We start from the raw sequence: 13,732 nt of genomic DNA, 5'->3' as shown, positions 1-13,732 counted from the left end.
AAAAATGTCAGTCTGTGTTTTTGTCTTGTTGTTACTTCCTCTGAAGCGACTGCTGCCTTGATGATTTGTCAAAAAAAACAAAAGCTTGCAGAGTGACAAAAAGTTCAAATCACCTTTTGAATGTGACCTTCAGCTGCAAACAGGACTAACCTGCTCATTTACTTATAAAAACAATGAACGCTGGCCACGACAACAAGTAGATGTGCGTTTGTCTTTTACATTATAGCTTTGAATTGTCAGCAGTGTCACAAGACAATGTTGGACGACTTAATTGGCCAAGAAATCCAATAGAAACACTCTGATGAGATGTCTTTGGTTGTTTATGGTGATATCGGACACCTCGTGGTCGTAGCGTCTTAACTTCACTCAATGCCTTTTTTTTCTTGAGGCACATTTTACAGAAGTCCAGACTGTAGAAAATATCTTTCAGTTTGAGTTTTTTTAATTTCACATGTTCATCAAGAAACTCGTAATAATGTAAAGTGATCACATCAAGTGGATCACACCAGTCGGGACGCCAATATAAGACCTGAAGTGGGGGGGACATAAGCCCCTCTCACACTTGGTATCGCCTGACTTTTGGCACCTTTGGACAAATCTATCTTCAAACTTGATGTCAACTACACAGCTGTAAAGCCCGGGACTTCATCTTGCATGGTTGTGACGCCATGGTGGTGACAAAATCGGCCCACACATGAACAGACAGCCATAAAACACCTGGCAATGTATTTAATCAGGGTGCTCAAGTCTATTTTTAGCCTGAAATGTGTAAAAGTGGAAGTTGAAGTTTCCATTACGTCACTCAGACGCTGTCATTAAAACAGGAGCTTTCACTGCAGTCAGGTGAGGTGATCTCATCTGTTTACCGATCACTTACTGATAACGCTCACACATTATGGTGAATAATCTGAGGAAGAAGTGTTCAGCTGTTGTAAAGCACAAAAGTATTAGCATCAAAATATACGTATAGTATCATAAAGTAAAAAAACATGCAGAATGATTGTATACTGCTGGCTGACTTGTGACTTTACACTCTGAAATATAGATGCAAATACATCCAGTAGTGGTTGAGACATTTTATGCAAAACCACAACTGTCAATGGTTAATGGTGGCACAAGAGGAACAAACCAGGGAATCGTCAACGCTGTTGGGATTCATTGTACAGGAACTGTAAATCCATCCAGCAGTTGTTTAGAAATATCAGTCTGGACCAGTAGTGGAATACATCACAATCCATAAAGTTAACTTGAGAAAAAAAAAAAAACGAAGTGTGGTACACATGAGTGTAAACATTAAACCATTAAAAACCAAATCCATATTTGGCCAAAGGTGGACTGGAAAGGGGATTTGTAAGAAGGCAGCTGCCATGATAAATATTTACACAAGTTAAGACAAACAAAAAACATTTGGTCTAACATCTTTAACTTTAAGTATTACCTCACTGAAAGGAGTGAAGATGAAGCTGCCTGATTGAACGTGTGTTTACTGACAGAGAAACATCACCAAATTTGATAGTAGATTTAGGATTTAGCTTGTGTTCATTTGGATGATTCGCTGATCACGTGCACTATATGACTGGGGTAATTCCAGACTAAGGTATCTATATAAGGAGTTAATCTTTTTGTTTACAGGAGCAGGTATATCATCTTTTTCCTCTGTTGCTAGGTTAAAAACACCCACGGGAGTCCCCAGCAGGGATTCCCCATCTTAACATAATAGCATGCTGAAACCGCTAAACTACACCACACAAAGACAACCGTCACACACCAGACCAGTAGTGTTGAAATCGAAACCAGGCGAGAAATGTCTGTTTTTATGTTTTAAATACACCTGTGTCTGTCACCATACAAGGACCTGAGCTGTGCGAGTGGGTCTTTATGGGCAGATGCCTTTAACTGCTGTTTATTGGTCGGTTTTCGTGCTGTATTTCTTGAGTTGAGACTCAATTTTAATAAAACAAAAGATTCATAATTTGAACAGACTTTAATCTCACTCTATTAAATGGAGCTTTTAAAGCACTTTAGTGCCATCTAGTGGGTAAACACAGACAGTCCTGGGTTGACTACATACTCAAAGGAAGCAAAATACACATTCAACTTGTACTTTAGAAACCTAAATTAAGTATTAGACATTTTGCGTGTTGACGAAGAGTCCTGCATTAAAAATATTTATTGAAAGTTCAGATAATATATGTACATTCAATATGTTGCGGTTAATAATTCATCCTTCGATTTAATGGTTCCATTCAGTTCCATTAAACCATTGTTAATTTGTGGCCATTTTAACCATTTTATCGACAGGTGGGTTTTCCGTTCTCATAGGTTATGAAAGGTACTTCTTATTTTATCCATAAAGAACTATAAAATACCATAAATTGGAAATATTCAAGCACCTCAAAATTTTAATTAAATACAGTATTTGAGAAATCCACCACTGTTAGTTACTGGATGATTGATATCACTCTCATATTTACCCTCGCTATGAAATAAAACACAAGGAACTTTATTACTTACACCGCAGAGTTATTTTGCTAACTTGTCGAGGCTTGAACATGTATGGCCATATTTAGTATTTTATCATCAATGTGGCATTAATATTTTTACAATTGTGCTCATTATCTTTGAGCAGCATGGATTACATTCATAAAGCTTCAAAATAAGCATATCACCCAAACCATCGAACCTCACAAGACAGAAGTAATCTCACCTAAATTCATGCAGTGAATTAAATAATAAATCAACTGAGTTAATAATTATTGGAGATAACAGATAAACAGAAACAAGGTTTTAAAAAAAAAGGGAATTTTTTATTTTTAGAATATCCGGTACAAGGGCCTGATTTCACAACTGGTCAGGAGGTATTTACACTAACGGAGGCTGTGTATGTATGGATCTTTAATTTAAGGCTAAATAAATATGCATTACTCCAAAATGACCTCATGGTTTGTATTTTTTGTGTTACTCTCAAATGAAAATACAAGCTGAAACTGTAGGATGTTCTCCTGGCTGTACATGTTTCAGAAACTGTGTGACTCCCGCCACTATCTAGAGAAGCTTGACACTTCACAACCCGCTTAATTTTTTAGTCTTAAAAGATGCCTCTGTCCCGCTCAGACGGGTCGCGCCGTCACTTATTCTCTATGAGGTGTGGCTCCGAGAGTTTTTGGATGTGCAGCTCCTCCACCAGCTCCTCCACAAAGGCCTTAAACAGAGGCTCTGGTTCCTAAGAGACAAGAGGAGGAACGAACAGAGTTAAGAGAGAACACTTGTGGACTGTGCACAACTTTATCGTCACAAATTATTTTTCACATTTTCCAGGGTTCTGTGAATTTGTTACGGTGGGTTATAGATGTAACCTCAATTTCTCTGATTTGTAATGTCTTTCTCATACAAAATAGAACATATTTAGGAACATTTCTTATGCATTTCTGTGAAGGTCAAACAGCTTAAACAAGTGCTAAATCAGAGGAGTGTCAGGCAGTCGTGTTTGAGGACTTTGTTACCTTGTGCTCCAGCTGCCTCTGTTTCTCCACAGCCTCCTCCAGACTCAGACCAAACCAATCGGCCTCCTCCTCTGGGATCTCAAACTGCTGCTCAGACAGAAAAATAAATACATAATTTGTTTCTTGATCAAAACTTATTCTCTTGTACAGTAGCTGGTAAACATCAAGGTTGGTTTAAATCGGTCCATTCCCAAGACATGTAGGATCACTCAGTGGCCGACCTTGTATTTGTTGTAGACCTTTTCTCTCTTGACGGGGTCGGACGGGTAAAGCTCTGTGTTTCTGCGAGCCAGGCGAAGCAACATGGCCCTCTTCAGGTCCATCGCCAACTTGGAGTTCAGGTCTTCCTTCGATGTCTGACAGGAGTTGGATGATTACAGTCACATAAAAAGCCAGATGGATGAGGGTCATTTTGTTACATAACGGTAGCGCTATCTTACGTTGAGAATATAGAAGTCGAATCCAAAGGCAGCGTCGATGAGGTTCAGAGTGCGGGCTGTGACTGTGATGGTGAACTTGTGGTCAAGGATCTCGCTGTACAACTCTCTCTTGAACAGCTGTGGTTTCCAGGTCTTCCTCAGACGAGTCGACATCTACAGAGAGAGATGTTTAGAATTACAGATGTCAACGAAAATATTGTTCAGAACAGGTTGGTAAAAATCAAAATGTCCTCTGGGTTTTAGTGCCACACATTTTTAATAATGAATATTTTAAACATGCAATGATTTTCATACAACTTTTAATGCTGAACTTATAGTGAAATCTACAAGAGTGCTCTTGATGAACAAAGTGAAAATGTGTATGTATAATTTCTTTGTTTTTAATGGATACATTCTTAATAGAATTCACTTACAAATGTTACATTTTGAATTCCCACGAAAACAAAAAACTTTCAATTATTTCTGGTTTATTTAAAAGTCAACAAGAAGAGAAGGAGTTTGACAACGAGTGGACAGTCACATGCTAACAAAGCCTTGACTAGCAGCTGGACGATTCTACTGTGAGCATTACTAACTATGTCATGTCAATACACAAGACTAGTGGAACTAAAGGACAGGCGATCCTTTTCCTGGATACTCACTTTGTCATTATTGGCGTATCTGAAGCCTGATATAAAGCCCTCTCCTCCCCACAGGCCATCCTGGGAGTTTGGAGGGTAGAAGATTGGTATCGGGACATCCTGTACCCGTTGCTTCTGCCCCGTTATTGGGTGGGCTTGGTACTGGACTCCCAAAGGCTTCCAGTGGACGGGGGTCGGCTCTCTCAGTTCCAGGGACTTGAGGTAGTGTTTGGGGAGACGAGCGTAGATGCCCTGCTTCAGTTTCAGGACCTCCCAGATTTTGGGGGCGTATTTATGTAACGGCATAACGGCCCGTTTCTTGAAGTCAGATCTGAAAGACCGATTAAGGATGAAACATTTCTTTTCAGTTGTAGGCAATCAATAAGAAAGTAGTTCACAGCATCAGACCTCTGAGTCAGACCAGAAATGGACATTGATGTCCATTTCTGGTCAGATTGACAAATATTAAGCGTTTTCTGATCTTTTTAAAAAAAGGATAAACTGAATATTTGGTTGTTCAATTAACGATTAGTATGATAGATAAACTGTATATTTCTGATTTGATTGACAGTTTATTCTATAAAATTTCACCAAACTGTGAAAAATGTGTATCATAAATTAGATTTAAAAAAAAAATACAGTCAAATATTAATCAATCATTAAAAGTGTTGCCTAAGCTCCCAATAACCAACCAGTGTGTCTACTTCACAGGCGCCTGTGTGCTGTGGGTCCGTTTGAGGATGATATGTTTGATTTCACATAAATGTTGAAGACACCAGCGACATATTATATTTAAATACTTTTCATATACTACTTGTTCTGTTTTAGGACTGGACTTTGACACAGGTCCTCAAGACACATTTATGACAAATTAAACTCTTAACTGACATGATGAATCACCGCAAAGTTACGTTCAAACTAAACCAATTAGACTACCTATTTTTTAATACATATAAATGGGCAGAAACACACAAGTAAACAACTTCCATAACGTTACTGACGTTAGTTAGCAGTACGCTAACAGGCACAGAGCAACATCAGTTATACATCAACATCGACCTCTATGAGTCTAATGTAACGAGCACGTGCATCAGTCTGTCTTACCGGGTTATAATACAAGTGTGACCTCCACTGAGTACAAAGTGAGTTTTTCAATCCAGGTTAAACCAAAATCTAGAAGGCAAGGACATCACGCACACCACCCACAGCCTGCTCTGTACAGACGTATTTCCGCATTGATGGGCCCGCCTCTACCGGGGAACAATATGATTGGATGGTGGACCGGAAATACTTGATTATGATTGGTCTTCATACACTGTCAATCAATGTTGTTTTCTTGACAAAGAGGAAGTAGATTCAATGTAAATTCTGCTTCTACAGTTATCACCCTGCATTTAGCTACAACAATTACAGTATGGACTTTTTACAATACAAAACTATTTTACATTGATCCTATGTTTTAATTTGTTGGACTGCTATGTTTTTCGATTAACAAAACTGCAGAATTAATTTTGAATTATATTTAAGTTGTTATATTTGTTTAAAATATAAATAACGTTAGCTCTTAGATAAATCGTGTTGTAAAGCTAAACGTGCAATGCAGTACTTATTACGAATTACTCACTCAACATTTTTTAAGTACATTACTTGAATAAAAATAATAATAAAGCGAATCATAAAAAGTGATGCTTTTCTACTAAACAAGTATAAAAATACATTCGTGTGTTTTATTTTTAGTTTTAGGTATTTGATCCCGTTCAGAAATAACTCAAACAAAAGCACATTGATAAATAACGTCACTCAGCAGCCTAAATACGCCCGTAAGGTGGAATTGAACCACTCTGCCGCTAAGCAGCTACAGGTTTGAAGCCTGCACCCCGGACCACCGAGGCTCATCCGGGCAATCTAAAGTAGGCAGCGAGAAACATATTATACCATCTATCGACGAGAGTGTTCTGACTCAAGGTGTATCGTAAAATAATGTTAGTTTCCTTTCGTGACAAGGCGCTCGTATATAAAGGACCAACACGCACTGGATGTCGTGAAGCATATTGTCGTTAAATAAACACATAAAAATGGAAAATATAATCTGGCGTGTGTTGTGCTATTCAAAGTAGGCGCGTTGTGATTGGCTGTCTGAAAATCTAAAGGTGGAGCCATTTGGCGTCATCACAGAGTAAGAAATATAGAGGATTAAACGCAGATGTAAATCTAATTCTGGAAAGGCAAAGGTGTAACTGATGACATGAATAATGGCTGCACAGGTGTGCCAACCTATGTCTTTCATGCTGCGTTTTCCATGAAAACGTCCTCTGTGTAAACTGATTAACTCTCTCATCATGGCTGCTCACATTGCTACAAACTCAAAATATACATTAACTACCACCCAGATCTAATCCTTCAGGTGCACATTATTTTAACTGTTCTATTCCTCATTTTATTTTTTTTTAATGGCTATTCTAATAATACAACTATAAGTACTCCATTTCAAGGAAGCAGATAAATAGTAGCTTGAGCAAAACATTTATTTTAAGTATTAAGACCTATTATGTGGAGTGGCTCCCCCCAATGCTTGGGTCATCATCAGTGATGAATTAATATGTAAGTGATACATCATGTTGTAGTTGGTTGAGGAGGAGCTAATATTTAAACTATCCTAATTCATACTTCATCTACGCTGTTAGTACATTATATTTTATAAACTTTTAGTTTGTCATGTTGAATCTTAATCTGTAAGGCAGCTAGTAGTCATAGCTGTAGAATAAATGTACTGGCGAGTAGTTTTTTTTAATGAACTTTTTTTTATTGTATGCTACATATTGCAGCATACAATTAAATAAAGTTCATTATCATCATGTCTACGTACTTGAGTAAATGTGCTTTGTTACTTTCCACCAAAGGGTGTATACGTTTCATTGAGTATTAAAGTAGATACTCATATTACAGTAGCCCAGTAGCCTATTAAATCTCATATCTTTATTTGTTCTTCTACTTTTTTTGGTTGCTGTGACATTGGGATACATTTAGTAGTTAAAATAAAAAATAAAATAAAAAACACACACTTTAGTATTATTTGTTTATACATACATGGTAGAAAATACAGAGGTTTTGGGTACAAATGAAGCATCAGTGAAGAAGGACCTCACTTGTTATTGCATCACCATGTTAATGTCATTAAACTAACATTACATTTACATGTAACGTACGAGCAGAGTTTTAGGAAAGATTATACTTTCAAATCTGTTAATTTTTGGAAAATTCCATATACTTTTACTGTTACATTCATTCATTTATTTTCCTCCAGTGCCATTACTTCAGTCAGAGGAAGGTGTTCTCGATGACCAGCGTGTGAGGCTCTTCCTTTGTTTCCCCAGCTGGTGGTGCCATCCGGCTGGTGTCCTCCTCTCGGGGAGAGCAGCACATATGACCGGCGCAAGCCTTTCCACAGGCCAGGCTGCAGGTCAGAAGAGGTGACAGGGAGGGGTCCTCTCTGTGGATGACAGGTGAGGCATCCCCTTCACTGCCCACAGAGGACCCAGAGCAGGAGGCAAACTCTGGTTGGACGGTGCAGCAGCTCACTCCAACACTCTGCAGCACCTTAGTGACCCCCGACATCAGATCAGCACACCTACATGTGGGAAAGGATTCTGCATTAATGAAATATAGTTTAAATAGAGTTTATAAATAGAGTTTTTAATCTGGACAAAAACATTTATATGATAACCAACCAATTACATCCCCTAGAACAAAAAAAAAAATGATGCGAGTATGATTAGAGTAAACCACATCTGCTGCTCATGTGAGCTGTGATGATGCACAGATACACAGCAGAAAGGCTATGGCTATGGATAAACCAGTCTTTATTTTATTTTTTATTTTTTTAAAACTAATACTTACTTCAAATAAACCAAGCCACAAATAACCCTTAACTTTAGCATGTGTTAAGCGTCACTGTTGCTGTCTTTACCTACAGTTTAATACTGGAACATTCACTGAGAATGCCCAACACACATTGAAGGTGTCTGGTTAAACTATATATAGCATAGTTACACAAATGTAATCCATACCTGTCAGCCAATCAGAATGGATGATTCCTCAATGGTTTGTTAAAAACCCCTATAGATACAAAAGCCTACTTTCCCACTTCACCTGTGCATCGGAAACCCAGCATGGCAGTGCACATGGACAGAGGCCACCATGAACGAATCAGTTAACTGCCAGATGTGGAGGTTGTGCACAGCCTGCACTCCAGGCACACTTGTAATCCTTCGTCCAAGATCAGATGTGCAGATGTGTGGAGGCGTGGCCTGTAGCAGCAGAAGTCCATACCTGTGCACCTAGAGAGATTTACCGGTTACAAAACGACAGTATGTTATAGTTATTAGTTGGTTCAATTCCCAAAGCGGTCTTCATCAGAACTTCAGCTAAATGCTAAAAAGCAACATTTAGACTAAAAGGCACCAACCTGTGGTGCAGCTGTGGCTATCAGCATGATCACAGCCAGTAGGGAGAGAACAGGATCCATGTAAAGCAACAGGCCACAGGTTCCCGAGCTATGTAGGAACTCTGGGCCGACCAGCAGCATCACCAGGCTGTTGAACAGCACCAGCACAGAGGTGCAGAGGCCCTGCACGACAAGGACAAAGGACAGGAAACTGATCGGCCTCTGGCTGCTTGGTGCAGTCATGTAATGGGAGGACTTGTAGACTTTGGTATTGGATGCATTTTGACTGTCTGAAGAGGGAGAAAACAGAAGCAAAAAAAAAAGATCTTCAGATATGTAAAACAAAACTTTCAATTGAAGTTTGTTTTAAAGTCTTAAACAAGATGAATATAACATTGATAATCACAACAAAAATATTAGTTTAGTTGAAAATAAACGATTTCACCGAAAAAAACGCACCTCATCCATAACTAAAAGGTAATCTTATTTGGTAACAGATAAACACTAAATATTTAAACATGTGTATTGACTTCTCATGTGGCTCCTTTTCTACAGGACACTAAAGTGAGAGGTGACGACCCTTGGAGCTAAGCTCTCATACCAAGATATCCCATGCACGTGTTGTCTTTGTAAATCTCTATGGTGTCTTCTGGACGACTCTCACTGGCTGCCTCACAGTCCCTGCTGTCCTGTTGCCCTGCTGCATTGCGGAGGACCGGCTGTTGTCGGGTAGTTTGAGAGGCGGTGTCGGGGATGCTGGAGGTTCCCGGGTTGCAGAGGACAAGCGCCCCATTGTGGAGCGAGTTGTCCACGGCAGATTGGACATGGCTAACATCATCCAGGACTCGCCCCGGCTCAGCCTGGCCTTTGGTTTCCTCTGCAGCTAAGACTGTCGGAGTCGGACAGAGGAATGAAAAACAAACATGGACACTGTTTGATGTTCCTTACAGCTGAGTATACACTTGGCAGATACTTCAAAGTGCAATATGTCTGTGCACTAGCATCACCTGAACGGGCACACTAATTCTTCTGCATAATATTCTAAAAGATTTTTACACAATGCCATTACAAGTATGTGCTTCACATAGCAGCTCTGCAGCGGTGTTTTTAACAAGCCTAATGCATCATTGTGATCTGTCACAAATTCCACATTCTCCAAAATGAATGAATTTCACCCACAATAATTGAAGTAATGTGTTTTACATGCGATTGGCCTTAAATAGTTAAAGGTGTGGTCATCACACATTGAACAGCTAACTTTTGCATATAAGATTTGATTAAACAGATTTAAATCTTTTACCAGTTAGAACTGGATGTCACATGTCCAGATTTCAGTTGTAAAAGTCCCATAAGGATCAATCCCGTTCTCATGTCTGCATGGTAAATGTGAAGCTTCAGCTAGAATTAGGATAACTTATGTTAGCATCCAAACTGAAAACTGAGAGGACTGCAACACCAACCACAACCTAGCAACCTAAAATGGCTTATTAAGGGACTATAACGAATATACAAGGCATTTGAATTAACTAATTCATACTATAGCTATTAATTACAGCCTAACTAAAAATGCCATATTAGAAATTTAAACCATACTGTATATTTGTGCTTCATACTTTCAATGGGACCATGTAACCTGCAGGTGAAGTTACCTTTGTGGTTCTCTTCAAGGTGAGGTTCATTCTTCAGCGGCCTGCTGGCTTTGGCCCTCTCCTTCTGCAGCCAGACCACCAGTAACTTGTGAAGCAGACTGACGGCTCCGACCATCACGAGCAGCAGGGGGCGCTGAGCTGTGTGTGGCTCCAGGGAAAAGCTGATGATTTCCATGAAGTAAGAGAGACACAGAGAGGTCAGGAGGAGAGCAGAAATGAAAGCCCCCACAGGCTGAAGCCTGCTGCTGGTGAAAGACACGCCACAGGCCAGAGGGCCCCCAGCCGGGGTCCCAGGTGGAGATTCAATGGATGACTGCGCAGGCAGGATGGAGGGGAGCACCGCTGAAGAGGAGGACGCACGAGGAGGAGATGCAGAGGAATCCAAAGAGGGGAGAGTTTGTTTTTTAACGCTTGCCGTTTGAGGAGGAAGAGCCAGGTGCAAGAGGACGAAGAGCGAGTGGAAACCATCCACTAAGATGATGAGTGACTTGCAGAGTTGACTGATGGCGACCTCGCAGACCAGCAGGATGGTCACTCCCAGCATGCACCAGTGTAGCACCCTCATACCAGCAACTGAGAGTATAAAGCACACACTAGAATACTTTGTGTATACACACACACACACACACACACACACACACACACACACACACACACACACACACACACACACACACCTCTACTTAAAACCTCCTTCTGACCATTATTTAAAAAATATATAAAAATGGATGTAAATGCAATATTAAAGCCCACTACATTTGCTTCAGCGTTGCTACTTTCTATTTCTATAAACATTGTTACTTCCCATTACTGCTTATATTCATTAAAAATTAATTACACCAGCGTGCCTCATATATTAATTTCTGTACAATTTATGAACTTTACTTTCAATTTTCTGCAACTTTATACAAATAGTCCATCGTGTCAGCTGCAACTTTTGTACTTTTTACTCCACAACAGTGATTTGATAACTTGAAATAAGTTAGTTTGCAGATTGAGATTAATAATGCAAAAATATAATCAATGAATTAATAATCATGTATTATTAGATATGAAGATACAATGATATAGATCCACCCCACTGTTACCAGCAAAAACATTAAGGTATGTACACAACAATGCATCAGTAATTATAATCCAGAAATATAATATATTGTTCTGAAATTTGCATATGCATAATGAGTACTTTTGGTAATTGGACTTTCATTTGTAACAGAGTATTTTCAAGATGTGGTATTACTATTTTTACTTCAGCATTCTTTCCATTTCTAAGTCATAGATGAGCATGGACATTTAACACAAAGCAAACTATTTGCTCAAGCATCACTGGGGAATCAAAATTTAAGACAAATGCAGCAAAAGTTTTTGTTCTGTTCAAAAAGCTGAATTACCCCAGAAAAGCAGAAGACCCTCAGCCAGCAATCAAAAAGTGGAGTTCTTGGATGTGATGTGTGCTCCGAAATCCGAAAAAATGTCATCCTGCTCCCCATCTCTGTCCCACCACACTCTTCTGCTCTAATCACAGTCATGTGAGCTGGGAGGAGAAGGGGGAGGAGGAGGGGGAGGGGGAGGGGGAGGAGGAGGGGTGGGATCGTCCCCTCCTCAGTCATCCCTGTTTGCATTCCCTCCTCAGCTCTTTGGTGGGAGAAAATACCTCCAGTGGACGATCACAGAGCCCACCCAGCTTCACCCACTGAGCAAATCCAGTGAAGCAAATTTGCACTAATTAAATCCCCATTGTATCGTCAGGATTACATAACCAGATTATAAGGTTATGTCTGAGAAAAGGAGCCCCAGAGTATCGGAAGCTTTGAGACATCGACGAACATAATTCAAGTGGTCTCGAACTTTTTAAACCTTTCTGTACTCTTACAGTTTTATGGCTCACAGCCAAACCAATGCAAGCGATCTTTGATTGAATGCAATGTGTGTTTTCCCCACAAGCAGCTACCCGCAGTGGAGTGGGAAAGTCAAGTACGGATTATTTGACAAACATGGCATTACATAGGGTTTGAAAATATGGCTTAAGCACTGTATACCGATACACTTGTGAGTGGAGGCATGGTGGCCTTTTACGGACCGAATGACGGAGATAAAATGGCATCAAATAAAGTACTCTATTGTTATCAGTATCGATTTAAGGCTACAGGTATTGGTATCATCATTTTGTAAACGACATCCAGCACTAGTCTGGTATTAAGTCTAAAACAAAATGTGAATGCTCCACATCTTATCGCAGTCTGTATATGTCTAAATATAGAGACATATAGACAGAATAAAAATATAACTTATTATGAACAGTGTATTAATATTGCACAAGTTAAAGTGATTAATGTGACCAAAGTGTTATTTGTGGTCTACTGGGAGCTCAACTGGTGGTGCAGCCTGACAGAAGTAGGAAGAAAGGACTTGCGGTACCTCGACTTCACACACTGGATGAATCAGCTGGTGGCTGAAGGAGATGTGCAGAGCTGCAAGAGTCCTGCATGGGGTGAGAGGTGTTGTTCACCAGGAAATGAGACCATAGTCATCATCCTCCTGTCTCCCTCCACAGTATCCAGAAAACACCCCAGCACACTGCTGGCCTTCCTTACCAGTTTGTTTAGTGTCTTCTTGTCAGCTGTCTTGATGCTGCTGCACCAGAAGACCACTGCATAAAAGATGGCTGATGCCACCACAGAGTCAAAGACGTTCTTCAGGAGTGCTCCCTATACTCCAAAAGACCTCAGTCCCTTCAGCAGAGTCTGCTCTGTCTCTTTTTGTAAAGTTTGTGTGTGTGCTCAGTCCAGTTTATCGTTCAAGTGAACACCCAGGTACTTGTAAGATTTCCTTCTGTCAATTACAGAACCTTTAACATGTATACATGGAATATCATTCGCCACATAAACTAATGGCCATACCAGTCAATAAGCAACACCCCAAAGTACAGACTACAAAGTGAGCAACAGCTTGATAAGTTATATATTCTCCCTTATAAGCTGCTTCAAAGAGACTTGTATGCAATAGCTTGTAAAGATTTGTGGAAAAACATTTATTCACATCCTTAAGAGATAGGAAGACTCCAGCAGCCATCGCT

At 39.8% G+C, this 13,732-nt stretch overlaps 2 protein-coding genes, 1 long non-coding RNA gene and 1 other non-coding gene across 5 annotated transcripts; 1 reads left to right on the top strand and 3 right to left on the bottom strand.

The window, feature by feature from the left end:
- Positions 1-2,785: 2,785 nt before the first annotated feature.
- On the bottom strand, positions 2,786-5,788 carry mrpl28 (mitochondrial ribosomal protein L28). The gene is made up of 6 exons (XM_068585825.1): positions 5,668-5,788; positions 4,585-4,894; positions 3,944-4,096; positions 3,725-3,859; positions 3,504-3,590; positions 2,786-3,223 (listed from the first exon to the last, which is right to left on the bottom strand). Exons 2-6 carry the CDS (start codon positions 4,867-4,869, stop codon positions 3,128-3,130), a joined length of 756 nt encoding a protein of 251 aa, XP_068441926.1. The 5' UTR covers positions 4,870-4,894; positions 5,668-5,788; the 3' UTR covers positions 2,786-3,127.
- LOC137791111 (uncharacterized) lies at positions 4,500-11,295 on the top strand. Its single transcript, XR_011077979.1, has 3 exons — positions 4,500-4,785; positions 7,938-8,066; positions 9,563-11,295. It is a non-coding gene; the product is annotated as an uncharacterized lncRNA (long non-coding RNA).
- Positions 6,379-6,465, bottom strand: trnastop-uca (transfer RNA opal suppressor (anticodon UCA)). Its single transcript has one exon. It is a non-coding gene; the product is annotated as a tRNA-Sec (tRNA).
- LOC137791109 (proton-coupled zinc antiporter SLC30A1) lies at positions 7,675-12,164 on the bottom strand. Of its 2 annotated transcripts, none has more exons than XM_068585823.1 (6): positions 12,048-12,164; positions 10,657-11,257; positions 9,609-9,896; positions 9,029-9,297; positions 8,713-8,900; positions 7,675-8,191 (listed from the first exon to the last, which is right to left on the bottom strand). In XM_068585823.1, exons 1-6 carry the CDS (start codon positions 12,144-12,146, stop codon positions 7,882-7,884), a joined length of 1,755 nt encoding a protein of 584 aa, XP_068441924.1. In that variant the 5' UTR covers positions 12,147-12,164; the 3' UTR covers positions 7,675-7,881. The 2 variants fall into 2 exon arrangements, with proteins under 2 accessions (XP_068441924.1, XP_068441925.1); XM_068585824.1 differs by having other exon boundaries at positions 10,657-11,229; positions 12,048-12,132.
- Positions 12,165-13,732: the final 1,568 nt, after the last annotated feature.

This window comes from Clinocottus analis, unplaced genomic scaffold (assembly GCF_023055335.1).
Source record: "Clinocottus analis isolate CAN_PGR_092001 unplaced genomic scaffold, fCliAna1.0.p SCAF_2, whole genome shotgun sequence".
Taxonomy (NCBI): domain Eukaryota; kingdom Metazoa; phylum Chordata; class Actinopteri; order Perciformes; family Cottidae; genus Clinocottus; species Clinocottus analis.
Note: the sequence above shows the minus strand (reverse complement) of the source record. Positions and strands in the feature narration are given on the sequence as shown.